The sequence below is a fragment of the Siniperca chuatsi genome, linkage group LG17 (genome assembly GCF_020085105.1).
Source record: "Siniperca chuatsi isolate FFG_IHB_CAS linkage group LG17, ASM2008510v1, whole genome shotgun sequence".
Lineage (NCBI taxonomy): Eukaryota > Metazoa > Chordata > Actinopteri > Centrarchiformes > Sinipercidae > Siniperca > Siniperca chuatsi.
This window is the reverse complement of record NC_058058.1, coordinates 20,123,180-20,151,106: the sequence shown is the minus strand read 5'-3', so window position 1 is coordinate 20,151,106 and position 27,927 is coordinate 20,123,180. Positions and strand designations below refer to the sequence as shown.

General features: G+C 39.9%; 3 protein-coding genes across 5 annotated transcripts; 1 reads left to right on the top strand and 2 right to left on the bottom strand.

Moving 5' to 3' along the window:
* The first annotated feature begins 79 nt into the window (after positions 1–79).
* On the top strand, positions 80–11,151 carry tert (telomerase reverse transcriptase). 2 transcript variants are annotated; one of them, XR_006375153.1, is made up of 17 exons: positions 80–888; positions 1,371–2,682; positions 2,760–2,949; positions 3,033–3,186; positions 3,293–3,460; positions 3,645–3,806; positions 3,914–4,015; positions 4,105–4,190; positions 4,304–4,420; positions 4,565–4,636; positions 6,118–6,306; positions 6,605–6,731; positions 7,940–8,001; positions 8,374–8,498; positions 8,603–8,740; positions 10,100–10,264; positions 10,356–11,151. XR_006375153.1 is itself a non-coding variant. In XM_044171314.1 (16 exons), the coding sequence occupies exons 1-16, from the start codon at positions 673–675 to the stop codon at positions 10,201–10,203; spliced, it is 3,324 nt and encodes a 1,107-aa protein (XP_044027249.1). In that variant the 5' UTR covers positions 82–672; the 3' UTR covers positions 10,204–11,023. The 2 variants fall into 2 exon arrangements, 1 of the variants encoding a protein (XP_044027249.1); XM_044171314.1 differs by having other exon boundaries at positions 82–888; positions 10,100–11,023.
* On the bottom strand, positions 9,957–15,999 carry slc6a18 (solute carrier family 6 member 18). Of its 2 annotated transcripts, XM_044171320.1 has the most exons (12): positions 15,528–15,989; positions 14,590–14,730; positions 14,350–14,487; positions 13,927–14,108; positions 13,667–13,777; positions 13,457–13,569; positions 13,233–13,361; positions 12,984–13,140; positions 12,562–12,766; positions 12,303–12,462; positions 12,026–12,188; positions 9,957–11,428 (listed from the first exon to the last, which is right to left on the bottom strand). In XM_044171320.1, the coding sequence occupies exons 1-12, from the start codon at positions 15,667–15,669 to the stop codon at positions 11,210–11,212; spliced, it is 1,860 nt and encodes a 619-aa protein (XP_044027255.1). In that variant the 5' UTR covers positions 15,670–15,989; the 3' UTR covers positions 9,957–11,209. The 2 variants fall into 2 exon arrangements, with proteins under 2 accessions (XP_044027255.1, XP_044027256.1); XM_044171321.1 differs by lacking the exons at positions 9,957–11,428; positions 12,303–12,462 and having other exon boundaries at positions 12,028–12,188; positions 15,528–15,999.
* A 2,545-nt stretch (positions 16,000–18,544) lies between these two features.
* Positions 18,545–24,609, bottom strand: LOC122864161 (sodium-dependent neutral amino acid transporter B(0)AT1-like). The gene is made up of 12 exons (XM_044171322.1): positions 24,266–24,609; positions 23,063–23,203; positions 22,785–22,922; positions 22,508–22,689; positions 22,306–22,416; positions 22,108–22,220; positions 21,870–21,998; positions 21,120–21,276; positions 20,824–21,028; positions 20,552–20,711; positions 19,674–19,836; positions 18,545–19,457 (listed from the first exon to the last, which is right to left on the bottom strand). The coding sequence occupies exons 1-12, from the start codon at positions 24,462–24,464 to the stop codon at positions 19,305–19,307; spliced, it is 1,851 nt and encodes a 616-aa protein (XP_044027257.1). The 5' UTR covers positions 24,465–24,609; the 3' UTR covers positions 18,545–19,304.
* Positions 24,610–27,927: the final 3,318 nt, after the last annotated feature.

The following is a 27,927-nucleotide window of genomic DNA, read 5'->3' as shown; positions in this document are numbered from 1 at the left end:
ATTAATTGATCACTACATATTCTATCGTGACCTCATCCAGTTCAAAAGCAACTAAAACAATATATCTTTTTTCCTCTTGTACTATTCCTTTACCTTTTTATGTACCTGTTCTATAGCGAATATGCATTGGAGCTTGTATATCTTGTTGTTTATCACAATTACCACAATTGTCATATTTGATTAGCATTTTATTCTTACCGTGTTGTTCAAACAAGGAGTAGCTCCGGTTACATTTTTATTTGAACTGTAAGCCCACTTTACTTTCAGTCAGGCCAACATGTGGCCAACATGTTTACTGTACTTACCGTACAGGAAATTAAAGAAACGTTTCAGAAAGATTACTGTAATGCTTTTTTCACTTACACTGTATTCTCTCTATAGGAAAATTTTTTTTTCCCACGTGGAACTGTCAATTGTCAGTTGTCGCATCTAGTCATGAAAAAAGACAACATTCCTTTTCTTGTTGGCTATTGGTCAACTATGAATCCGCCCCTGGAGTATGAGGCTATCTGATTGGACACTTATGTTAAACTCATCTCTCATTGGCTGAGGATGACGCGGGCCCTTAAACTGCAAATAAATCTTAACTCAAGCTTGCTAACCACCGTATCATCACCCTGTCTACCATGTCCTGAGTAACTTAATAATAACAAGCGGGTTCATACTGTCAGTATGTCTAAGACTGATATGTCCCATGCGCTCGACATTCTCCGGTCACTGTATCAGCACGTGCAGACACTGGAGGAGTTTGTAGACAGCATCGTGTTCAGAGAAGGACAGAGAGCAGTGCTCATTGAACAGCCCGACACAAACCGCTTCAAATCCTTCGTCCGTGGTGTTTTTGTATGCTTTGACAAGGAACTACGGCAAGTTCCAAGCTGCAACCAGGTGACGTTTCCCTAAATTAAAAATATCCGGATTGTCAGTTTCTTATAGTTGACAGTTAGTTCTGTAGAACCTTGGAACAGTAACTTAGCTAACGCTAGCTGTCATGCTAACTGCTATTAGGGTTGTAATGTTATATACCCCATGGTAGTACTTTGGATTAGTGTTCTACATGTTATCCCTCAATTTTGGTTGTAAAAGAGTTGTGACAAATACGTGCTGAGACAGGATATTTTAGTGGCAATTCAACATTAAACTGTCATCAGAGGTGGCAGTAACTGTAAATCACTCATACAGTTTATTAAATTAACAGTGAAATACATTTTATTGTGAAATAAAAAGCAGTCAGGTTTATAAGAGGCTGAATTTGATGTTTTCTTTTTGCAAAAAGGAAAGTAACATGTTCGGATTTAATAATATGACTCAAATGAGCGACTCTTACTTCTTACAGTATGTTGATGTGAAGTATTTTATGCTTTCCACAGATCTGCACTCTGCCCGAACTGCTGGCCTTTGTTCTTAATAGTCTGAAAAGAAAGAAAAAAAGAAATGTCTTGGCACATGGCTACAATTATCTGTCCCTGGCTCAGGAAGAGCGGGACGCAGACCACTTCAAATTCCAAGGAGATGTAACTCAAAGCGCTGCGTACATCCATGGCAGTGACCTGTGGAAGAAAGTCACAATACGTCTTGGCACAGACATCACACGGTACCTGTTGGAGAGCTGCTCTGTGTTTGTGGCAGTCCCTCCTTCATGTGTTTTCCAGGTGTGTGGCGTTCCTGTCTATGACAGGGTGTCCATGACTACTGGCTCCTCTGGGTTTTATCTCCAGCCACAGTCCAGGACACATAATGGTGTTCAGTTTGGAAAGTTTCGAGGTGCAGCGACCTTGAAAAGGAGACAGGAAGTTGAGAATCTGACTATCAGCAAGACGAGGAACAGAAGGGATGTAAGAGTTAAGAAGGGGAAAAGAAAGAGAGAAACTGATCAGAAGGATGAGGAGGAGATTATGACTTGTTCAGGAAGGAAAAGACGGGTAGGACAGCAAGAACCTACACAGGAAATCCAACAAGTTTGCTATGAAACAGTGGAGGAAGAGCCCATGTCTGTGGAACCAACAATATCTATGAAGCCTTTGGAAAATGGCGTGCCTGGTTCCAAACAGCTTGTCGAAATGCAAACAACCCTACTTCCCTTGGAGGGAGGACCCAGTTGGAGATCAGGGATTTTCCCCCCTTTGCCTCCCTCCCAATGTTTTATCCGCACACTGGGATTCCTGTATGGGGGAAGGGGAATGCGTGGCTTCCTTCTCAATAGGAAGAAGAAGAGTGCTGATGGATGCAGAAGGCTACAAGGGCAAGATTTGGTACGAACAGTCTTCTTTGAGGGACTGGCGTATCTAAACGGGCTAGAGAGGAAGCCAAAAAAACTCCCCCGGCGCTTTTTTAACATGGTCCCCCTGTTCAGTCAGCTGTTGCGTCAACACAGGAGATGTCCCTACAGCAGAATACTGCAGAGGATGTGCCCAGTGGTGGAGGAGAGAGATACAGGACAGGGGGAATTAAGCTCCCTCTTGCCTCAACACTGTGCACCTCACCGGGTCTACCTGTTCGTCAAGGAATGCCTCTCCGCTGTGATCCCTCAAGAGCTGTGGGGCTCCGACCACAACCGACTTCATTTCTTTGTCAGGGTCAGGGGCTTCTTGCGCAGTGGCAAGTTTGAGAGGCTGTCACTGGCTGAACTGATGTGGAAGATGAAGGTGAACGACTGCGATTGGTTGAAGATCAGTAAAACAGGTAACATAGGCGGTAAACTTTTTTTTCTCCTGCTACATGTATTTTGGCTGACTTAACCAAACCACTCTTATCTGCAGGCAGGTTCCCGCCCAGTGAGCTCTCATACCGAAAACAGATCCTGGGTCAGTTCCTGGCTTGGCTTCTGGACGGCTATGTTGTAGGACTGGTTCGAGCCTGTTTCTATGTCACTGAGAGTGTGGGCCAGAAGAACGCCGTTAAGTTCTACAGACAGGAAGTCTGGGCAAAACTGCAGGACCTGGCCTTCAGGTACACACACATACACTCACCTCCAAGGGCTCATACTCATACAGTTGTGGGACACAAGCCTACAAACCATTTTTGTGATTTAGAGGTCACCTTTCCAAGGGTCAGATGGAGGAGTTGACTCCGGCTCAGGTGGCATCCCTCCCGAAAGCAACGGTCATCTCCCGCCTTCGCTTCATTCCCAAGACTGACGGCATGAGGCCGATCACACGAGTCATAGGAGCCGATCCAAAAACAAGGGTACATTATGATAATGACATTAAAGTTCTCCCTTACATATGAGTTGTGTGTTATTACAAATTGTGAGCGTGTGCACATTTTTTAGGACATTTCTTTTCCTGGACAGGTCTACCGAGGGCGTGTCCGGGACTTGCTGGATATGCTGCGGGCCTGTGTACACTCCACTCCATCCCTCCTGGGCTCCACGGTGTGGGGGATGACAGATATCCACAAGGTGCTGCGCTCTATAGCGCCGGCCCAGAAGGACAAGCCACAACCCCTCTACTTTGTTAAGGTTTTTGTCCTTACTTAATTGTCCTGGCAGAGACTGACATAATGCTATGCATACATTTTTGTGACGATACTGCTACAAAACGTGTTAAACTGTAGCAATAGCACACAAAACAGTGAAAATAGATTTTTGTGTTATGCTGTTTTCCTCCTTCATTTATTCATTCTGTCTTTTCTCTGCATTTAAGGTGGATGTAAGTGGAGCCTATGAGAGTCTGCCTCATGACAAACTCATTGAGGTGATTGGCCAGGCTCTGTCACCTGTCCAGGATGAACTCTTTACCATCCGCCGCTATGCCAAGATCTGGTCTGATTCCCACGAGGGTCTGAAAAAATCCTTTGTTAGACAGGTACCATCATACACACATAGTTGTATACAGTATGCTCGTGTGTGTGTATATACACTCACAATATTTGACCCATTTGGAGAATTGGTTTCTCATTTTTGTTAATACAGGCAGATTTTCTGGAGGATAACATGGGATCCACCAACATGAAAGGGTTTGTGATGTCACTGCAGAAAAGAGGAAAAGTTCATCACGCCATACTGGTAGAGCAGGTGAGAGTGACATCCTCAGATATTTCTTTAGATAAGGATGTCTGATACTTCTTTTAACCCGAGCATTTCATTTCTGTTCTTCCTTTCAGCATTTCTGCTCAGATCTTCATGGCAGAGAGGCATTGCAGTTCTTCACCCAAATGCTAACTGGCAGTGTTGTTCAGTTTGGGAAGAAGTAAGCATTACCAACATTAAACAGACCTCATCATTACAAATGGTCAGTGCATAATTCCTATTTAATTAGCCCCTTTTTTAGTTCCAATATGATTTTGTCCCTCTGTGTTTTAGAACATACCGTCAATGCCGAGGGATTCCTCAGGGGTCGGTCGTGTCCAGTCTGCTCTGCTGTCTCTGCTACGGTCACATGGAGAATGTCCTGTTCAAAGACATTACTGAAAAGAAAGGGTACAGCAAACGGCTATGTATTTCAGTCAGCATCAATTTCTGTAGATGTAATAACACATCTGCAGCAGCAGAAGGCAGTCTTTCTGTATTGTAGCTCACTTCTATTTACTGTATGTGTCATTTTCCTCTCTCAATGTCCTGTAGATGTTTGATGAGACTGGTGGATGACTTCCTTCTGATCACCCCAGACTTAAACGAAGCACAAACCTTTCTCAAGTATGGCACGCACACCAGTTTTACACACATGACTGTTCATTTGACATCAGGGCTCTCAACCAATATTTATTTTTGGCAGAGCTGCATCATCTTTACTAATGCACTTTTCAAATATCATGATTATTTCTAACCTTTAGAAAATCCGTTATTAACTAGACTTGATGAAGCTGTCAGACTATCATGACTCTATGGAAAGGCAGATGCAATGGGACCATATTCATTTGTTTTCACTGACTTTAATTGGCAGGCATTCTATTTATTTTTCTTGGCAGTAAAATTGTGGTATAGAAACCGCACAAGATATTTTGAAGTAGAAGGCTGCAATGTGATTTGTGGTGTAGTCAGTTACATAAATGTAGTTTAAACATCAGTAAGATTAAATGAAATTAATAATAATAACACTAATAATAATCTTTATTTGTAGAGTATTTTTAAAATTCAAGTTATGAAGTGCTTCAAACACAACCGCAAATTGAAATCAAGTCATAAAATTTACCCAAATGGATTAGATTTTCTAATAAGACAGACAAAACTAACTCCAGTGATATATGAAGAATTAAAGAGAGAATTCAAGTCAAATAAAAAAAAACTAAAGTAAAATCAGGAAAAGCTCTCTGATAAAGATATGCATTAAGAAAAGATTTAAAAGATGTTACTGACTCAGCCAGCTTATTCTTTGGGTTGTTTCCGAGCCTCAGGTCCCTGACTGTCCCCTCTAGTTTTAACCTACGAACACGCTTGTTTGGTTATAAAAGGTCAGGAATATGGAAAGGAGTAAGGCCACAAAAAGCATTAACAACAATCAATACAATCATAAAATCATTCCTGAAACCTACTGGGAGGCAGTGTAAGTGATGTGATCACACCTCTTAGTTCTGGTTTAAATCCTGGCAGCTGGGTTCTGTACTGTCTGTAGTTGATTAATAGATTCTTGGTTAAGACAAGGCTGTTGCAATAATCAAGGTGTGAGGAGATAAAAACATGCAAAATGGACTGTGTATTTTTTTAAGATGATAAAACGTGATATGCTGCTCAAAACTTAAATTAACTTAAATTTAATTAAATTAAATTACTATTAAACAAAACACCACGATTTCTTGCAACAGGCTGGATCTGTTATAACAGGGAACCAGTAGATGGCAGAATTTGTTAATTGATGTGCTTGGACTCATTATCATTAGTAGTTTATTTCTGAAATTACTGTCCCTAATCCAAATCTGATCTGTATACACTATCACCATCACTGCTTTTATGACATGATTCATAACATTTTTAGTTCCCAGTGCTGAAGATTTGTACTTTACTTTATTATCCAGTTCATTTCTTTTAAAGGTGGTAGTATCTGTATTAGAAAATACACACAGGGCTACACATTCTTTTTTTGTTTTTACAGAAAAAGGTTGAGAGAGACAGATTTAACATAACATGATGCAGAAGGTTTCATTTAGAAGTTGATAATGGCACTTGCACATTGTGTGTAGGATTTTGCTGGCCGGGGTACCACAGTATGGTCTGGTGGTCAACCCGCAGAAGGTGGTGGTCAACTTTCAGGTGTCGGGATGTGTGGGCTCTTGTCCCAGCATTCGTGTGCTGCCCCCTCACTGTCTCTTCCCCTGGTGTGGACTGCTGCTGGACACCCACTCACTGGACGTCTACAAAGATTATTCTAGGTGAAGCGTCCCGTTAGTTGTAATTATACTGTAGTTAAGTGTGATTGTATCAAGTGTGATTCTTGCATGAGAATTTATTGGTCTTTTGTCTTTATGGTTTCTTGTAACCCCATACTTTGTAGCTACTCATTAACATTCTTATAGAAAACTCCCAGTCTAGAAAGGGTCCAACACAGTAGATTGCATACAACACAGTAAACACTATAACTATATCTCCATTTGCAATATTTGTTTAATGGCAAATTCTCTTATTGTTGCTTTTTCTCCTAGTTTACTTCTTATTTTCCATCTCTCACAGCTACGCAGGCCTGTCTTTGCGCTACAGCCTTACTCTGGGCTCTTTCCACTCAGCTGGACAGCAAATGAGGAGAAAACTGATGACTATCCTCAGACTCAAGTGCCATGCCTTGTTCTTGGACCTGAAGGTAAGGGAAATAATGGTTTTAGAAGTTCAAAAGCCATAAAATTTTGTACTGACATTCATGATCCCCAAATGACTTTGGTGGTCCCCTGACTTTTCCTCCTGTGCCACCATGAGGTTTGCCATGAAAATTTAGTACAGATTCATGTCCCCCTCAAGATGAATTCTAATCACTTTGGTGATCCTTTAACTGTAAGTGCCATCATCAGGTCACATTTTTTATTTGTCCAATACTTTTTTTATTTGTAGTTATTTTTTAATCAAGTATTTTTATGACCAAATACCTTTTTTAAAAACAAATGTCATTCCCTTCAGGCACGGCTGTACGTGTTTAGTGCTAAATAGCAAATGTTAGCATGCTACCGCACATTGTACCTGCTAAACTTCAGCATAATAATGTTGTCATTGTGAACATGTTAGCATACTGACATTAACATTTAGCTCAAACTACTGCCTCACAGAGTCGCTAGCTTAATGTTAGCACAGTCTCTGTATCTATGTAGATTTAGCTGACTGAACATTCCAGTGTGCCTGCATTTTAAAAAAGCCTTTGAGTTTGAGTTTTTGTTAAGTGACAGGTCCTCTACAAATGTTTAGGACTTCCACTCTGTTCAGAAAGGCTCTTAACCCCATTACAGCATATGTTACAGTCAGCTGCAAAACATACAGACAAACAAGCTGTGTCCCAGTTAAGGGGCTGCCTCCTTCAACGTACACAGCCTACAAAGTTAGAAACCTGAACCTGCACTTCTTCTAACAAATGATGCGGTCGGGCGGCATTTATCGACATGTAGAATCAAATATCCAAGGTGACCAGCCGGAAGTTACCCTCAAACAGCAACAAAGTGGAAAATAACAATTGTAAACTTGTTGAGTTCCACCATAACTGAGTTTATGAGTTATGACATTTCACTTGAACACATAATGGAAACAGTGTGGCAGATATATTGTAAATATCAGTAATTATGTATGAGACAAACAGTGAAACAGGTCAAGGAACAAAAAAATACTAGTTAATATTGCTTATGTTATATATATCATGTACAAATATTAAAGACTTCCAGTTTACCTTTCATAAATGTTTTTGCATTTGATTGAGAAGCATCAGTGAAATGGAAGTCCCACATATATATATATTTTTTTTCAGTCATTACATTTCTGCACTTTTTGCTTTTGTGCTGAATATAATAATGGATACCTTATCCTTCTCAGACCAATTCTCTTGAGGCAGTCTACAAGAACATCTACAAGCTGGTGCTGCTTCATGCATGCAGGTAAAGACAGTGACATTTGACTCTTTTTTTTCCAAGTGCATTCTTAATCATTGTAATTTTTACATAAAACCACTGTCTATTTGTTTTACTTATTCAGATTGAATAGATTAAATGGGCACTATTTAAATAATTTGTTTCCTTTACCCACCTGAAGTATTGAAATACGATTGTGATAAACACAAATCAGGAACTTAACACACTATTCACTTCCTCTCTTGTATGTGCTCAATGGCCTTGACTTAATAAATATGCCTGTAAAGGTAATACTGCTATTAAACTAAGCACATGGATGGTGGTCAATCAATACTGCATGGGCAGCGCTCGTCTCTGTGTTCTCCTTTGTCTCTTTCTATTTTTTGTTTTTCTCTTTAGGTTCCATGTGTGTGCCCAGAGTTTGCCCTTTGGTCAGACCGTTGCTAAAAACCCTGTCTACTTCCTGCAGATGATATGGGATATGGCTGAGTATGCCAATCGGCTTATCAGGATCAGCAACAAAGGCAACATTTCCCCTTCATCCCTCTGGAAAAAATAACTTAAGCAATATCATGTTCAAATCTCATTTTCACCTTTTTTTTTTTTTTATCTCTTCCCCTTTGTCCAGGACTGATTTTAGGCAATGAGGCTCAGACTGGCATTGTGCAGTATGAAGCAGTGGAGCTGCTTTTCTGTCTTTCCTTCTTGCAAGTGCTGTCACAACATCGTCCTCTCTATAAGGATCTGCTTGCACACCTGCACAAAAGTATGTACCCTCAAGAAACACACACACATACACAACAATATCACACAGGAACTATCCCATGGCAGCACAAGATGACAAGTACTATTGTCATTTTTTGTCATGCTATTGTCAAGTTTATATAGCATATTTCATACAAAAAGTTGCAATGTGCTGCACGAAAGATGAAACATACACATAAAAAGACAGCAACATTAAAAACAAAGCAGAACAGATTCTTTTAAAAGATATTTAAAACAGTAAATTATGGCCCCAACTAACAATTATTTTGATTATCGATTAATCTGTAATAATTTGTTCGATTAATTGTTTGGTCTATAAAATGTTTCCACAGGCCAAGATGACGCTTTCAGATGTTTTGTTTAGTCCAACCAACAGTCCAGCAACCAAAGATATTCAGTTTACAATCAACTAAGACAAGGAAAAGCAGCAAATCCTCCCATTTTAACTTTTTGCAAAAACTATTTTCATGGGAAGAGGCCAAGGGTGGAGATGGATTTTTGTTAAAAATAAACATGAAGCAATCTGCAGCATCAGTCGAAACGATTTCTGGTGGTGCAAGGTGTAAAAATCACCCAGGGTTAGAGTTGAAAGAAAATGAATTACCAACAGATCCCGTCACTGTGTCAGGAGATATTACTAATTAATGAGGCTATCGCTGCTGAGCCATTCATGCATAAAATGGGTACAGCCTCTCTCTCTCTCATCATATTCTTGCTGCCGTGTGATGGCCATGTTTAATCAACTGCACGAAAAAGATCCAACATTCTACAAGATGTTAGGGGAAACTCACTGGTCAGCCTAATGTCAATAGTGACGTTTCTGCAGAATGCTAGGGCCCTTGATTACTCTCAGTGATGTATGGATGACATTAATCATAAGCCACAGGTATTCTTCTGCCCCTTACAGACTCTTGCCTGAATCGCATTTGAAGTTGTATTTTGTTGTGTTTTGTGATTTTGGAGGGGTCTGTGTGTGCGTGCCTCACAAATGCAAAATATAGACTACCACCTGAGAAAAGCTGCATAAAGACTGAGTTTGTGCTACAACTGGCTGTGCGCCTGCAGGACAATAGAGCCCTCAGTCTCCTTGTCAAAACACTCCATAAATGAATAATATGAAAGCATCCTTTTTGCATCTTGCCAGGAAGGCCAATCCCTTTGAACATGGACTTTGTGAGAGGTGCACCCAACCCAACAAATCTAGATACAACATGATCTTACATGTACACAAGTCAGTTTTATTGCAACCTTTAAATCAATTTTACAGGTGTTGGAAAAGGTTCAGATGGATGAATTTTACAGTTTGCCACCAAAGAGAAAAAAAGCTTCTCCCTATCTTCTGCTGTTATCCTCTTGACAGGGAAGCGCAGTCTAGAGCGGCGTCTGGGGGATCTGAGGCTGGCCAGGGTCCGACAGGCCACTAACCCCAGGACCCCAGTTGACTTCTTGGCCATCCAGACGTAGACTACCAGCTAGCCCAAATCACAGCTCCCAACACAACCATGAAACCCTCAGCAGCTGAAAGGTATTAGTCTGGCTTTTCTAAAATGTCTGAAAATGTAGGCACTGAGAATTTTACCCAATTTCTGTCAAATGTAAAACTTTGTCATCCTCAGGTTTCGAGGGAGGGAGTGAGATGAGCAGTGTGTTGCAATCAGTAATTTGGATTTATAGGATCTGTCATTGTGCCAAAGAAATTGTGTTCTACAGTGTTGCGAAAAAGAGAAAAACAATCCTTAGTCAACTGATATAAAACACTTAAGTGATAAACCTTAGTCATAAACACACCCTATAAAACAACAACAACCACCAGATCAATAAAGTTGGATAATTAAAAACCTTCCAACTACTGCACTAGACCCCATCTCATCCCACAACTGCTGTCTCTCTGGACTTTGATTTCCACTTTGTTTTCCACGAAGAAGAAATGACATCACTTGGAAAAGAATTTATATGGAAATAAGTACACAGAAATATTGTCAGCCACCACAGGAATAAGTCAAATGATGAAGATGATTTGCTTTCAGTTTTGATGTAGTACACTGATGATAATCTTTCAGAAATTAATGTTCTTTCTATGAACAGCAGGAAGCTTAAAATCTAATGGTGTTAAGACTACATTTAAGTTCAAATATAGGGTTTTGTAAATTTGTAATCAGAGACTGGTTGTGTGTTTCAGTATGATGTGTTTGATTTAATGTTATTTACATCATGTACACTACACAACAATGTACAAAGGAAATCATTTCACTGTTAAATAAATCCAGTTTTGTTAGTGATGAAACAAATGTGAGTGGTCACATAAACATCGTGAAGAATCAATAGGAAAGTTCATATTACAGTTCAGTGTGACTGATTTATATGTCATCTGTTCAGTAAATTAAGCTGAAAATTCCACAGAAACAGTGATAACCATCAGGAAGTCCTTTTCTGTTCAGGAACGCAGTAACATTGTTACTTGCAACATTTCTTAAGCTCTCTGGTTGTTCTGTTCCTGTGTTTCAACCTCAAAGCCGTTATTGCAGTGGGGATTTAGGTCCGCACGAACAGAGGTCTTCTTGATTGTACAGCAGATCAGTTGGTAGAGAGCCACCAGAGGGATGGAAATCACAGGTAGTACACAGAGGAGGACGATTATGACGAACACCCAGTCTGGGTAGGGCTTCACTTCAGTTTGGGGGAATAGTTCCTGAAGAAAGAGACATGGAAGTATAAAATGTCATGTATAGAATATTATAACATTATTTCATTTTAAAATGAAGTTGAAAAAGAGTTCAACATTTTGTGAAATTTGCTTATTGGCTTTATTCCCGAGAGTCTCCTATCTGTGTGCTAAATATGAAGCTACAGCCAGTAAGTAATTAGCTTAGCTTCAGTTAAAGTCACTGTGCCCAAACAAGAAATACTTCTAGCATGACTTCTATTTTTTTGTTTGTGTATGGATTAAACAAAGAAGATAAACATGTTAATTAGTGAATTTTAGAGGTGACATGTTTTTTTTTTTTTTACCTTTGGACAAAGCCAGTCTAGCTGTTTCCCCCTCCTTCCATTGCAAAAACCTGCTGGCACTAGCTTCATATTTAGCATACACACATGAGAGTGTAAAAAAAATAAATAAATAAATATATATATATATATATATATATATATATATATATATATATATATATATATATATATATATATATATATATATATATATATATATATAAAATGGATTCGAGACTGGATTCTGTACTTCTACATTATTAACGTTTGCTTGTCAGTGCGCTTGACTTTGGCTTACATAAGCTGGGTTCCATGTGTGATAAGTGGGGTGTTCCTGTGCCTGGATGACCAAGTATGCAATCAACACCACCAGGAGCATTAAAGGGCTGATCACCATCCAGCATGCCTTCCAGAAGATGTTGGGCTTCGACCCAGTCATGAAATAGATGTCTTCACTGAAACTGTCAGAGAACAAAGGGACCAGAGAAAATGTTAAAACACACTTGGATCAAAATTTCATGTGAATCTCAAGACTGCAGAGTTAGACTGTATTAAAGAAGAGGAGAAAAAGTTACTTTTTCATTCCATAGACATAAATGACTCCTGTAATCTCAAAGAATGCAATGATGAGCAGAGGCACAGAGCCCACGTAGCTGTTAAAGACCTCCACCCAGTAGTTCCCCGAACCCAGGGTGAAGATAAGAGCCGTCAAGAAGGCTATCAAACAGATGATTGCTAAGGAAGTGAGAAAAAAAGTTTTTCAGAGTGGGAATTCATAGAGGGAAAAAATGTATCCTTTTGACTTTAGAACAAGTTAAGCTGATTTGCAGGTACCTGTTACGACTTCTTTAGGGATCCAATTGGGCACTAGTTTGAGGTCGTTGATGGGCGTGAGGACTCCCTCTATGTTGCCAAACATGGAGGAGAGGCCCAAGCTGAAGAGCATGATGAAGAACAATATGGCCCATACCTGCGAGCCTGGCATCTCTATCACTGCTTCGGTGAACACGATAAAAGCCAGGCCGGTACCTGATGCGCTCTGGGGGAGGAAGATGAAAGAGAAGCAAGAAAGTAATGAGGAAGCATGAACTGACTGTACATTTTTGACCGGCACATGATGTACTGCACTCCGGGAAAGAATGGGGAGGCGAGAGCAGAGAACAACCAGGATTTAAGGGAGGAGGGAAATTAGAAAAATGAGACTGACAAAAAGAATGCAATGTACAAGACTGGATGTGTTTTCAAAGTTACAGTACCTGGTCAAGGAATGTTTGCAGGTCACAGAGCCTCAGGTTCAAACTGGTCACCTCTTCTGGAGATGTACGATTTAGATACTCAAACCACCCATGATAGTTCTCCACTGTTATGCTCTGGTCTGCAAGCTCAAAGTGATTGGTCAGAGCCAAGATGTTGCTGCAGATGGGATACAAAAACTCTGCCTCATTGGTATCCGCAAGAAAGAAAAAGAAGCTTGAGCATTACATAGAATGTGTGTGCATACGTACTCCTTTAGACAGGAAGTGTAGGCGGAGTTAGCTTTAAATCCCAGGATAGAGAAGATGGGAATGGAGGCGTAGAGAGATGTGGCGCTATTTATTACTCCTACTATAACAGCATCCCTCTCACAGTTGTTTCTAATGGACACAGGACAAGAAAAAAACAGCTTTGTAGGTCATCACACAAATCATCCCAATTTTAACGAGGGAGTTAAGATGGTTTTAGTCCTTACCTCTCTTCATTATAGCTGGAGAAAGCTATGAGACCTCCAAAGGCCACAGAGAGAGAGAAGAAGATCTGGGTGGAAGCGTCCAGCCACACCTGAGGGTTCTTCAGTATCTCCCACTATGGAGAGCGTGAAAGCAACACATCAGATCATTGTGTCTTGGACACAAGATACAATCTTACATTACCTGTAGTAGCAACAAGAGACCAGACTCACATCAGGAGTGAAGAGGTACACCAGCCCATCAGTAGCTCCAGGCAGAGTGAGGGCACGGATCAGGAAAATAGTCAGCACCAGGTAAGGGAATGTGGCTGTCACATACACAGCCTGAAACACGCAAACGCATGATACAGCCCTCATTAACTCTTTTTTTCCCCTACATCTTACTGTAATTATCAGCAGTGATTGTGAGTATGTATGGTACAGTGGCTGATTTTGAAATAGGACTTTCTATATTTTTCAGCAGGTGAACAGACCTTTCCCATGGACTCGATGCCTTTGATGAAACAGATGTAGACCACACACCAGGCGCTGGCCAGACAGATGACCAACCACCACTGCAGGGAGCCGCTGGTCTCGATGTCAGGTGTTATGTTCAAAGTCTCACGGTACCAGAAGTAATTCACTGGAGTGCTCTTCTCACATTCCACATTATAGCCTACATGGATGCATACACAAGTGAAAAACAATGACATGAGATCTATATAACTGAATAGTCTTGTCACTTTATTGTAATTCTACTAACTCAAACCGAATTAGATACATAAGAATTTTAAGTATAGTATTGAGCTGCTATCAGGCAATACTTCTGTTGTTACTGTCACTGTGGTAGCAGCAATCGCAGTGTGTGACGATAAATGTATCGAGCAGCTAGAATGACTGGTGGGTTTTCTTGTTACCTGTGTGGTTATCATTGAGTGGACACTGGCTCCACGGCAGGGGGTTTTGGAAAGAGTGAAAGAAGTACCAGAGCACCCAGGCCAGGATGGTGTTGTAGAAAATGCCCACCAAGAATGACACCAACATAGAGGCAATTCCTTTGCACAGGAAATAAATGATAAACAGCATTTTCCATACCACAAAAAAAGCTCAGAAATAAAAATTCTAATACATTTTACTAATAATTCTAGGCCACCCACCGACTCCTCCCAGTAGTGGTGAGATTGAGTTCCAGACGCCGATGCTGCCCATGCGGAGCCTCTGTCCTATAGCCAACTCCAGGTAGAGCAGAGGGAGGCCCTCAAACACCAGCGCTATCAAGTAGGGAATGAGGAATGCACCTGAGGACATGAAGTAAACATTTACCTCACAGTTAGAAATCCACCAGATTATCAACATACTTTGCAGAGACATTTTAGTGTAAGGTTTATGATCATGGTGGCTATTTGAAGCATTTCAATGAAACAAATGACTACTTTTTTATTATCTTAATCAGGCTAGTAAAATGTAAAAAAACAAACAAAAAACTGTATTAAAACCACCACTGCTTCAAATAACACAGATCTAAGGCTAAAGGTACAAATTGATCATTAAGCCAAGGTCAAATAGAGGCTCAGCTAAGTGTAACACTGCCTGTGGGAGTCAGGAATTTCAGTCAATATGTGAAGTTGATAGACCCTATAACTGGAAATGACACCTGACTTTTCCTCCAGGGATAAATAAAGGTTTCTCTTATCTAATCTTAACTAAACCCTTACTTAGGATTCTGTGGGACTCAAGATATCTCACTGGGAACTATGAGGAAGTAAATACAGGAATTGGCATGTGGTTGAGCGTAGGGTTAGCATTAGGGTTCACCATTTCCAGAGCACAGTGACAATGACTGGCCTAGTCCATTTGTTAATGACTAATCATACTAAGAAAGAGAATCCAAAATGTTGTTGCAATTCTGTTGTGGCCAAGATTAAAGCATCTCTTCATTTGATAAAATCAGAAGCAAAAAAATGTGGAATACAGTGAAAAAATACTTCTAAATCTCTAACAGCAACTTAATTATACTAAGATGATGATAATGATGATGTAAGATTGGGGAAGTATAATGCAGCCCATATAATAGCATCATGTAATAGCATCTCACCTCCTCCATAGATTTGACACAGGTAGGGAAAACGCCACACGTTTCCAAGTCCCACTGCGAAGCCAATACATGTTAACAGGTACTGAATCTTGTTGTCCCATTTGGGTCTCTCCTCCACCTCAGAGTCTTTTGTTTTCCCCATCCTCAGCAGGCAAAAAGGCTTAGCACAATTCCAGTTCTGTTACAAGGATGTAGCTCTCCTAACCCTAACATACACTTCAATCAGGTAGAAATCCAGATTTCTCCACCTGATCTCAGCTGATCTCAGCAGTGTATGTCAAAATAAATAGTGATGTCCAGTTCTTCTCTCTCGCCCTGTCTTACTCTCTTTAGTGGACTGTCCTTTAATGTGCTATCAGGTGCAGCTTTGAGCCAGAGATGCAGATTTTATTGGTTTTAATGAAGAAGTCAGGGGAGTGAAAACATCAGGCATGTTGATTTAGTGGGTAAACCTCCCTGCTTGTTTGAAATGGGAGTGTGCTAAGCCTCCAATAATGGATAACCTGGTGATGCTGTTTCAATGCTACACTGACCTAAAGCAAACGGATGCAGTCAATAAAAACTACATCATAACAGTTGTATCATGATCAAGCCGTATCTTTATTCAGTTAAACTTATACAGCAAAGTTTGTACATTGAAATTAAACAGGAAGTGTTTTTACTGAGAGTGAAAGCCCACAGGTGAAAAACTAAAGAAAAATACACTTAAAATAAATATTCAAAGCAAAAACAGGGAGAAAAAAATGGAAAAAAGTAATTACAATTTAATAAAACAGTATTAATAGTAAAACAATGTTCCAAAACTAACTGGATGTTAGAACAGGAGAGTTGTCCTGTTGAATCTATTGCAGCAGTTATCTGTACAAGACAAGTTATTATTATTAAATGGACTTTTTGAGCAGACCTGAGATCAGTATGTTACTGTAGTTGAGTCTAATTTTTGCAGATGCATGCACAGGTTTATTTGAAGGGGAGGACAAAAAGCACTGGTCTTGTGGTGCTGTGGCAGAATGAGGTTTTAGTTCTATTTCTTATCTGCAGCTTAGAAAAGATAAGTCAGAAATAATAAAAACATCATGTGCATATGCATTTCCTGCCTGTGACTGTGAGCTCAGGTTTACTCTGTTCTCTTTTGAACCGATAACTACAACCTGTGTTTTACGCTAGTTTAGTTAAATGAGGTTTTAGGTCATCTGTACATTGATACCAGTAATTCTTACTGTAATTAAGACTTTGTGTAGAGTTACACAATAACAATAAAAAGTTGTATTGTGCCTGCCAATGATGATCCCTCGTGATAGTATAACCACTGAAGTGCACCAAGAGTTAAACTTATATTGTTTAATTGTTGCTGTTGTTTTGCTTTTATTTCTTTAAAGGTTTGAAAAAAAAATTCAATGATAACTTGCTCCAGGTGCTCCGGTCCAAAGACACAACTCTTGAAAAATAGGGTGTGCAAAGTGGCAGTATCTTCTACCTAACAAGATCAAATCAAATAATGTTGGAGTGATTGTGCTACACATAAAGTAGAACCAAGGCTTTTACAAACTGTAAATAACTTACAGTTTAAACTTACTCCTAAATGTATCAATTATTTTAATAAAAATCTTTTTCAAAAGTATGATTGTCATCTATAATTCCCCTCTTGTTTAACTGATACAGTTTCAAGCAGTCTGTTTCTGCCACCTACTGGTGTAAACATCCTTCCACAAAGCCCTGAAAAACATCAACATCCCCTTGTGGGTGGGTGGGGGTGTGTGTGAACATATTACTTGAGTACGTCAGTCACTTCATTGGCTCCCAGTACATTACAGAATCAACTTCAAAATTCTACTTATAGTCTGTAGAAATGTGCAGAAATAAAAAAACAAAAAAAACAACAAAAAAGTTATTGGGGTTAATGTCTTTGTGTTTGAGAGATGATCTTCCTCCATCTGGCCAATTTACAGAGCAGAGAGAGAACCACTTGTTCTTCTACTTCTTGGTTTTCTCTTCAGGCTCTGCTGCTGTAGGTGCTGAACAATCTCTGCAGAGAAGATCTCTCTTGCTTGTGCTCACTCCTCCTACAGACGCAGCTCCAGCTCGGTCAGCTCACTTTTTGGCTCTGGTTCCTCTTTTTCCATGGGGATGTTGAGGTTCTATGGAGTCTCATCTCCAGGCTTGGTGTCGGCTAAAAAGCTCACAGTAGGCTTGAGGTAGTTTATGATCTCTGTCGCTATGAGGCTGCAGGCCACCAAGGCAATCGTAACATCCTCCGTCAGGCTCTCTCTAGTCAGCAAGGTATTCGGCAAAGCCTCGCCCAGTGTGACTTTGAGTAGCTGGCACAGTTCCCAGCTCTGTTTCATTTCTTGCTTCAGGTCCTTGAGGTATTTGAGTTTTTTTAAGGAAGGTTTTTCCCGTATTTCTTTGCCTCCTTTTGCAGCAACAAGTGGATATGCCCCACCATCTTGTTTTCAAAAGCCTGGTTCTTCTGGTGTTGTAGTTTGTAGAAGTTCTAATCCCAACCTTTAAAAATTTCCAACAGGACACTTTGAATGGTTTCACCTCAGTGCCGGAGACAAGCCCAGGGTCTCTAATGTGATCAGTGAACAACCAACCAGCCAGACAGTTGCCGAGGGCCAGAGCTGCAGTTTCCACCTCTTCATAGAAATCAGCATCTCAGGATCTCCTTGTCTGTTATCCTGGGGAAAACCTTCTGGAAAACCTTAGTGTGTCTTCTCCAGGATCCATGCTGCTTAAACATTTCCTCCTCTGCAGACTCAGGGAGAAACTCTCCTCATCACTGGGTGTCTGGTTGGGAGTGGACTCACCTGCAGACTTGGCCTTAAAAGTGTAGCAGTAGACAATGATGTTGAAAATGGACGATCAGGACGTGGTTTGTACTCTAGAGTGAATCTGTGTTAAATAACAGGATTGACAGCAGAAACTGTAGATTCTAAAATCACCGTGAGCCCTGTCACATTCATTTCTATTTTCACAGTCTATCCTGGTCAGAGCTGGGTAATTAACAGGTTGTGAAAATAATAAAAATATTATTTATTATAATTATAATAAATAATAAATAACAGGCACAATCCATAGTCCAAATGTATCCAAAGGAGCTGCACCATCACCAAAATTCCAAACACAAGATTTTAAACTGCTATCGCTTCCAAACTGATTGACAGGTGTTTTTACACAGGGACCTACACTAAAAGAAAGCAGACCTACATCTTCAATCATTAACAGAAAGTCCCCAATACATTTCTGACCTGCTCACTGACTATAGTCAGACCTCTCAGGTCATCAGGTATGAGTCTGTTCAGTTATTAAAGTTATTCCAAGTTGTTGATAATTCCTGCCATGCAGGCAAAATACTGTAAGAAATTAACATAATGTTACATTTCAATGAGACAAAAATATTTTAATGGCAAAACTCACAAGCCTGCTATATTAATGTAAGACATTATATACGACTGGCATAGAACATGGATGGTTGGAAAACAGTATATTCTGTCTTTGTCTCTAGTAAAGAAAGATACAGTACAGATATTTTATAGGGCAGCAATGAAATTGCACAAAACATGAGCAAATATATGAGCAATTTACCAAAGTGCATCAATAAAAGTTCAATATTGTGCCTTAAGAACTTGTGGATGGATATAAATATGAAACCACTGTTTGCAGTTATAATTTAAACAATATTTTGTTTATAAAGTAACACAACACATTAAATAATATTATTGTATTATGAATTTTATAACGTTTTAATCAATTTAAGAAATTTGGCTAATTTTTTCACTGGATTTCATTTTTTTTCTTGCAGCAAACAAAGACCAGCCGACATAATGCATACACAGGCACTGCCAGACTGGGGACTCCCGCCAAAAGAAAGATGGCCGCGTTTATCCATGAAGGGTAAGGTACTGATGCCAGAGATGGAAACTCCTCCTGTAAACCACAAAACAGTGTAATTTGGTATCACTATATGCTGTGCTATCAACAACATTTATCATAAAAATGTTGGTTAATGAATTTGTCTGTTTTGCAACGAGGCATGATTAGAAAAAAAGGCAACAAAATGATGGACCAGCTAACACTGAGATCAGAACTGATACACCCAAATATAAATGAACACAGATAACTTTCATGAGCTTGTGTGCTTACAGAGTTGGGATCCCAGACCAAATAGGTGAGCTCTTCTTGGGCTTGTGTCACCAGGTAGAAAACTAAAATAACCAGAACGATGAGAGGACTGATGAACCTCCATGAAACCTGCCAGAAGATGGAGGGCTTACGTCCGACCATGAACTCCAAGTCCTTATTGAACCTGCCACACAAGATTGTAAAATACTGTATAACTTTATTTTATCAGGAAAGTACCTTGCTGAGAGTAACAATCTATTTTACAGAGGTGTCCTGGCCAAGATAGCAGCAGCACATAAAAAAACAGAACAAAACATACGTATATCACAGGCTTATGTTAAAATAGACACAACATAAAGAGAGTAATCAATAAACAGTAAAGTTGCAGGCAGTACAACCAAAACAATGAGCTGAAAGACATGAAAACAGTCCATAAAGCAGAGGGGAACTGCAAAGTCTGGTGATAATTATCTGTGGGTTTGACGATGTAGTCCCTCATTCGTCCAGGAATGTTCCATCGTAGAAAAGGTTTCAGTCGTAGTCATCTGGACACTGTTTTCAGAATCAAGACGTTTCGGCTCCCATTCGGGAGTCATTCTCAATTATGAAATTAATTTTTCGTCTTTCTACTATCTGTGGGTTTCTTACAAGGAGCGACACCTTTAACATTGCACATACATGTAGTAATTTTTTCCATTGTTGATATAAAGATAGTGATTCACGCAGCTTTAACTGAATACATAAAATGTAACAGTTACAGCTTGATGACTGCATGTTCAAACACAAACAGCACATTCTTTTTGTGCAGATGTGTGGTTGCTAATATGGTTATTTTGCAGTAGGCTGTACAATATCATAAAATACCATGCTAACCAAATACATTCGCTTTACGCACTCACCTGTCTATGCCATAGATGTAAACAACAGCTATCATCTCAAACAATCCGATGGTCAGAAGTGGAACAGATCCAGCAAAGTTGTCAAAGAGAGTTAGCCAATAAATCCCTGAATGCTGCGCAAACAACAGGGAGATGACGAAGGCGACAACACATGTTACTCCTGAAACACACGTGCACAAGAACAAGCTTGTGTTAAAACAGAACTCAAACATTCAATTCATCTGGTGTTGCAAAGCCAATGTGTAGATTGTTTTAACTACAAAACAGAATACCAGTTAGTGCTTCTTGGGGCCATTTTTTAGGTAACATATTCAGGTCTTTCAGTGGGACCACCACTCCCTCAATGTTGCCAAACAGGGTTGAGAGTCCCAAGCAGAGAAGCATGATGAAAAAGAGGACAGACCAGGCTGGAGAACCAGGCATCTTGGTGATGGCTTCTGTGAACACAATGAAGGCCAGACCTGTTCCCTCCACTCCCTGCACAAACACACACATTAGTCGCAATGCAGGTAGGAGCAAAGAATACAAATAACGTGGGACTCTGATAGATTTTCATCAATATAGTCACCTCACTGAGAAGTTTGTGCATGTCACAGGTTTTGATGTCCAATCCAAGAACAATATCGGGAGAGGAGCTGTTGAAGTGATTAAAGGCTGCCTCGTAGTTGCTTGTAGTGATGCTGTCTTCAGGAAGGTCAAATGCATTTGATAATGTCATGATGTTTCTAGGGGCAAAATATGTCACTGATTAGTAACTATATTACACATTATACAAATACAATTGGTATTTTTTGATCCTATAAATTTGAATAATGGATGGAAAATCAGCATTTTCTTTATCAAGTTATAATTAAAAATATAAAAAATCCAGTTTTACTGGAGTCTGTAAACAAAATCCAGCAAATTAGAAAACATTTTAAATTTGGTTTAGCTGTACTCTTGTAAGGTAAACCAGGGTATTTAGAAATCATCTCCGTTCAGCCCATTGATGTGTCCATATCCACCACAACAACAACTGTCATTGGGTCCTCCAGCAAGAATCTATCATTATTCTAAGGGCCATGAATTTTTAAATCCAGCAAGACTCGTCTAAGTAGGCTAATTGCATATTAGACACACAGCATTGTAGACTAGACAATGTCATACATGCTACAATGACTTCTATCACCAGCAGCTCAGCTTTTACGTTTAAATTAAATTTTATTTATTTTTACACAAATACCGTCATATACTGAATACCCCGGTGAAATGAATGGAAGGTATGAAAAAATAGATACCACGCAAGCCTAATTGAAACTCAAACCCTGTGACTACTCACTCACTGATACAGTTGTCATATTTCTCTGTGGCCCTGAAGCCAATGATGGTGTAGGTGACTGTGGCAGCATAGACTGAGGTGAAGCCAGTTACGGCCGACAGGATCACAGCATCTTGCATGCAGTTGTTGCTTGGGAAAAGGAAATAAAACGTCAAAAGATTCAGGACACACCATGTCTGAGAATGGCTGCTACTTGCTAAATAAGAGTTGAACGGCTCTGTATATAAACGTCTCTTACTGAACAGGGTTGTAGCTTGAGAAAGAGATGAGGCCTCCCCATGCTAAGCTAAAGGCGTAAAAGACCTGGGCACCTGCATCTAGCCAAGTTGTTGGTTTTAATAACTCATCAATCTGCAAGAGGGAAGCATAGAATGTGATGTCTTTGTTTTATGAGATACATAATTGTTTTTTTTCACGTTAGCAATTTCAAACATACGTCTGGTGTGAAGAGGAACTTTATTCCACTCAGGGCGCCTTTAAGAGTCAGTCCTCGGATCAGGAAGATGGCCAGCACTATGTAAGGCAGGATGGCTGTGACGTACACCGCCTGAGGTCGTGACGAGGAAAGAAAAACATGAAATAACAGTTTGACAGTGGCCACTGTGCATGCATATTGTTTGACTGAAGGTCCGACAAACCTTGCCTGAAGTGCCGATCCCCCTTATGTAGCAGATAGCGATGACGGTCCAGGCAGCTACCAGGCAGACTACTATGGGCCAGTGGATTCCCCCAGACTCAGATATGGAGGCCGAACTATTCAGAGTCACTCGGTAAAAGTAATAATCCACAGTGGAGCTCTGTTGACACTCTGGTACAAATCCTGAAGGGGCAAGAAATAGTCTGCAAATGTTTTAATCATGAGTAGTGTTTGGATGCTTAATGTGCTTGAGTATATCTCTGTGTATTTTCAAATACCTGTCCCATTGTCATTGAGAGGACACTGGGTCCAAGGAAGCGGGTCTTGAAAGGAATTGAAGAGATACCACATGATCCAGGCTATTAAGGTGTTGTAGTACAGTCCAATCAATAAGGACACCAGCATGGAGGCAATGCCTAAGTCAGACAGAATCATTAACTGATATCACACTTCAATGCAGACATTTATTAATTAACAGCTTTGTAATGTTGTGGTGCCAATGTTTTTTTAGCCTCTGCTTTGGACAAATGATTCCAGAGCCTTTTTTTTTACTTACCAACACCAGTCAGATAAGGGCTGATGGCCCTCCACACTCCCACGCTGCCTTTCCTGAGACGCTGGCCAATGGCAAACTCCAGCAGCAGGAGAGGCATTCCTTCCAGCACCAGCAGGATCAGGTAGGGAATCAAAAAGGCACCTGGAAAATGTATGATCAGTAGCACATTTGACATCTTTATTGTTGCATTTATGACAGTCATAGGCGTTTTCAGCCTGCCTGCCTGCCTGCCTTTCTTTATCTGCTGTGTTTTCTCACTCCGCTGCTACAGGCTTTCAGGCAATAGTATTAACTTAAAGTTATAATTAAAATTACTTTATTTTATACTTAGGAAACCTTACTGGTAACTACTGGCCACTATGGCAACTATTTTAAGATGTGTAGTGTAGTCCAAGTTACTGATATTTATTGTAAGCAAACATTAGCTAACAAGCTAGCAAGATAGCTTGAAGGCTTGCTTGTTTTAGTGGCCACAAATTGTGGCAATTGTGGCAATTGTGCGTTCATGCAATATATTCCTGCTGTCGTTACTGTAATTGCAGTGTCCCATTTGTAAATGGCATTCATGTCAACATCTAAGTTGTAATTACAACTAGGAAATTTTGATTGTTCTGATTGCTTCGATATCCATCTTGGCGCTTAATAATACCAAAGTGCCTGAAAATCCAGACACCTGACATCAGCCAAAGTTTATCATTTGTGGTAATAAAAACCCAAATTTAATGGAAATAGTGCTGTACTGTACAGTCATGAGCAGTATTTTTAACCTCCACAAAGCCATCTTTGCAATCTTACAACTGCCATCCATGATGTAAGGTCTTGAACATCAGATTCAACTGTTAGATTAGCTTTAGAAAATGGTCTCATCCCGTGTGGCTCAGTCTACAGTATTTGAAATGCATGCAAAGTACAAACATATGCACAAAGGACCACTTTTTTTTTTTTTTGAAAGTGAAAGGGTTCACAGTTCAGATATCTAATATCAGCATTGGCCTTTTTACATTTACTCTCTGCTAAATGTAATGTTGCGCCAATACAATAAGTGCCTCCAGGAAATCATATTTTAAAGACAGAAAAATACCAAAAAGGTGGGTAGTCCTAGGTACCTCACCCCTTATAATTTGTCAATCATCATTCAAGAATTGACTGCCCATAGACAGCTTAATCATAAGATGTTCCTTTACCATTTTCATCTGAGCTTACCTCCTCCATGACTTTGACACAAGTAAGGGAATCGCCACACATTGCCAATCCCAATGCAGAAGCCCACACAGGTTAGGATGTACTGGGCTTTGTTGTCCCACTTGGGCCTGTCCCCAGCCTCCTCCTTCTCCATCCTCTCCAGATCCTCATAGGAAGGGATCCTGTGATCCAGTCCTGGGTTAGGAAGAACCAGTCTCATGGCGACCCCACTGAAACAGAGACGTTACACTATCGTTCTTGGAAGTCAAAGTGATCTTACAGTTCAGTGTATGCACTTGCCAAGTTTATGATCTTTGACTTTATCTGGTGCAGTCCACAGATTAGCCGGTGCACACTTTGCACTTCTGTTTTTATACCACCATTCAGTCAATCAGTTTAATCAAACATTAAACATTAAAACAATGGCACGGTAGTTAGCACTGTTCCCTCATTGCAAGAGGATCCTGGGTGTGAATCCAGTGGCCCAGGCAGTACCCTACCTTTCATCTAATGTGAAACTCACTCTCCCATGCAGCAGTCATAATGAAGGGACACCAGATAACACAAACAGTTGGCTGGCACTATGCCATCTAGGAACCTGAATCAGCAACCTCATTGTAAGCCACTGTAAGTCTCCGCATACTACTTTTCCTGTAGCTGCACCAAAGATGAGCTGTATACATAGATGTGCAGAAAGCTCTAAATAATGAACATTTTACATTGACAGAACACATAGTAAACTTGCGAAGCAACATATTAGCCTGAGCATAAAGTTTACAACACTGTCGATAAATATCTCTGTCATCATTCAAATCATCAGTGAGAAAATGGCCAAGGTATTTTATTTCCTTGCATGTCATGAGAGGAAGATCACTCAAGTTAAACACAGGAAAAACTAGTTTCCTGTCTCTAGTTCTGACTATCATGACATTACTCTTTTTGGCATTAAATTTAATGTCATAGTCTTTGCCGTACTGAGCGACCTTCAGTAATTGCTGCAGCTCTGCACTATATGGACTAAAAATCACCAGGTCATCAGTATACATAAGATGATGTGATGTGATGATGAGTTTCCAACAAGACAGCCGGTGTCACACCCATTCAATTGTTTCGATAAGTCATCCATGTACACACTGAACAAAATAGGAGACAGAATTCCACCTTGGCAAACACCATGATTTACATGAAATGGGGCAGATATAATATTGTTCCATATAACCCGCAGTGTCTGATGAGCATACCAGAATACCAGTATTTAGTATATATTTTGGAACACCTCTAGCAAACAAGGCCTTGGATGCATCAATAAAACACATAAATACAGTGGAATTTAGGCTTCCATATTTAGCAATTATTTCCTTTAGAGAATAAATACACATATCAGTGCCATGTTTTCTTTTATACCCAAACTAATTATCAGTGGTTAGAACAAACATTTCCATTAGCAGGACTCTTTCTAGCACTTTAGAGAGAATAATAACAATGGCAATAGGTCTATAATTATCCATGCTGTCTAGTTTACCAGCCTTGTCCTTAATGACAGGCACTAACAACATAGAGGTGATAGAATCTGAAAGGACACCATGAACTATGAAACCAGTAAAACACACGGCCAGCAGAGGATAAAGCTCATAACTGGAATTCCTTAGATGTTCTGCAGTAATATAATCCATACCACAAGCCTTGTTATCATCTAGCATCATAATGGCATCATAAACATCATTTGACCTGACTGTCATGTTTTCACTACAACTACATTATTTTTAACGCAATTAAGTTACAGTAATGCTCACGCCACACCTCAGCTATTTTGTCGGGGCCACATCCGCCCTCAATGTTTGATGGTAAGGGTATTTTTTTAGTGATTCATAATCTGATCTCTTTCCAGAAGTCATAATGGTTGTTATTCTGCAACTTCCTGGCAAGTGAATTAGCTCTCATTGTATTCTTATTTATTTTAATACAATGAAGAGCATGTTTAAATCTTGCATTGGTTAATTAAATTCAGTTCAATTTAATTTTATTTATATAGCGCCAATTCATAACAGAAGTTATCTCATTGCACTTTTCCTATAGAGCTGGTCTAGACCGTACTCTTTATAATATTAATTACAGAGACCCAACAAATCCCACCCTGAGCAAGCATTTGGCGACAGTGGCAAGAAAAAACTTCCTTTAAGAGGCAGAAACCTTGGACAGAACCAGACTCAATGGTGGGCGGCCACCCGCCGCTGCCGTGTTAGGTTAGTTTTTTATGTTCAAGCAATGACCCTGTCTAGGCCTCCCTGCTTCTGACCAGAGTTTAAAATCTCATCTAGCTGCAGCATGTTGCTCAGCCACAAAATCATTCCATCCAGCTTTAATGTTATGCACCTTGTTATGTTTACTAGAGGCATTAAGAGCTGTGACAATATGCTCATACATAGCACAAATTTCAAAACCATGACATGGGGTTTTACAGTTCATATTAAAACACATCAGAGCATCCCTAGGCAGTTCAATATTAATAAGCAAATGATCAGTTATGGTGAAACATCTGTCCTCAGTTAGATTTGCCCTGTCCAGCTTCCCTGAGTTAACATCATTACCTGTAACGGCCAGAACAGGTATATTCTCAGCATGTAAAGAGATAACAATTGGTATATGATCAGAGGTGGCCATCCCATAGTATGTCTCTATATTATCCAGAGAGGCATGAGCATCTGCCTGTGCATACACAATGATCAAGCCAAGACGTTGTGTGCCAAGCTTCACTAATATAAGTAAAACTCTTATCAGGTAGGAACATTTTACTGGATAAAATAAGATTGCTGTGTGTTTTGCAAATATAGAATTTCTATCTGACAGGTCAGCATTAAAATCCCCAATGACAAAAACAGAAGTAGAACCATTGTCTTTAATGAAGGAATGAACAAATGCTAATCTGTGCTAAATGCTAATTCATCCTCAGACTGGTAAGACTCATAAGGTGTATACATATTTATGATTGTAAACTTCTTGTTATTGTAATTAGTCTCTACCCCAATAGCCCAATCAACACACGGTCTTACCACTTTCACCAGTGGGTCATATTTACAGTTCCAAAGCATTGTCACGCCACCTGGTATCCTACCTTGGATTGTTTTTGTGCTGAGAGCGTCATACAGTTCTGCAACTTTGTTACATTCAACAGTGACATGAAATGAAGTGAATCTGCTACGTTATGATTCAGTCTTTCGACACCTCCCAACCCAATTTCTCTTTTAGATAGTCACTGAGAGTAACGGCATCAAGGCTCAGATCTAGCTTTGTTGCAAATACTTTTCATACAACAAATGTCATTATTTATTTGCTCCATTCTGCCTAGAAGCAACGAAACATCAATGTGATTGAACGAAACAGGGGGGAGCTCATCTAGGTCATGCGAGACGAATCTTGGTATATCCTCTCTGCACTCATTTAGCACTTTCAAGCATATTGTTACGTTGTTAATATCTTTTTGTGCAGCTTTTGTGAGAGGTGTTGGAACAGATAGAATCTTTTTTGTGTTACCAGTAAAACAGTTCAATCGTGAGTCAAGGTTCACTATCACTTTGCCATCATTAGTTCTGAATACCTCTGGTTTAACTCGAGAAACCACACCACCTGCAACACGTGTTGCATCAGCCGCCAAATTAATCTGTCAAGCTCATGTTTCATTCAAT

Coding starts and splice junctions, on each gene's coding strand:
- slc6a18 (XM_044171320.1), bottom strand. CDS start 15,669: ATGGGGAAAACAAAAGACTCTGAGGTGGAGGAGAGACCCAAATGGGAC. Junction 14,488..14,589: donor ACCACTACTGGGAGGAGTCG/GTGGGTGGCCTA, acceptor TCCTGTGCAAAG/GAATTGCCTCTATGTTGGTG. Junction 14,109..14,349: donor ACTCAATGATAACCACACAG/GTAACAAGAAAA, acceptor GCATCCATGTAG/GCTATAATGTGGAATGTGAG.
- LOC122864161 (XM_044171322.1), bottom strand. CDS start 24,464: ATGAGACTGGTTCTTCCTAACCCAGGACTGGATCACAGGATCCCTTCC. Junction 23,204..24,265: donor GTGTCAAAGTCATGGAGGAG/GTAAGCTCAGAT, acceptor TACATTTTCCAG/GTGCCTTTTTGATTCCCTAC. Junction 21,999..22,107: donor TCAAGCTACAACCCTGTTCA/GTAAGAGACGTT, acceptor CCTTTTCCCAAG/CAACAACTGCATGCAAGATG.
- tert (XM_044171314.1), top strand. CDS start 673: ATGTCTAAGACTGATATGTCCCATGCGCTCGACATTCTCCGGTCACTG. Junction 2,950..3,032: donor CTGCAGGACCTGGCCTTCAG/GTACACACACAT, acceptor TTTGTGATTTAG/AGGTCACCTTTCCAAGGGTC. Junction 4,421..4,564: donor GACATTACTGAAAAGAAAGG/GTACAGCAAACG, acceptor AATGTCCTGTAG/ATGTTTGATGAGACTGGTGG.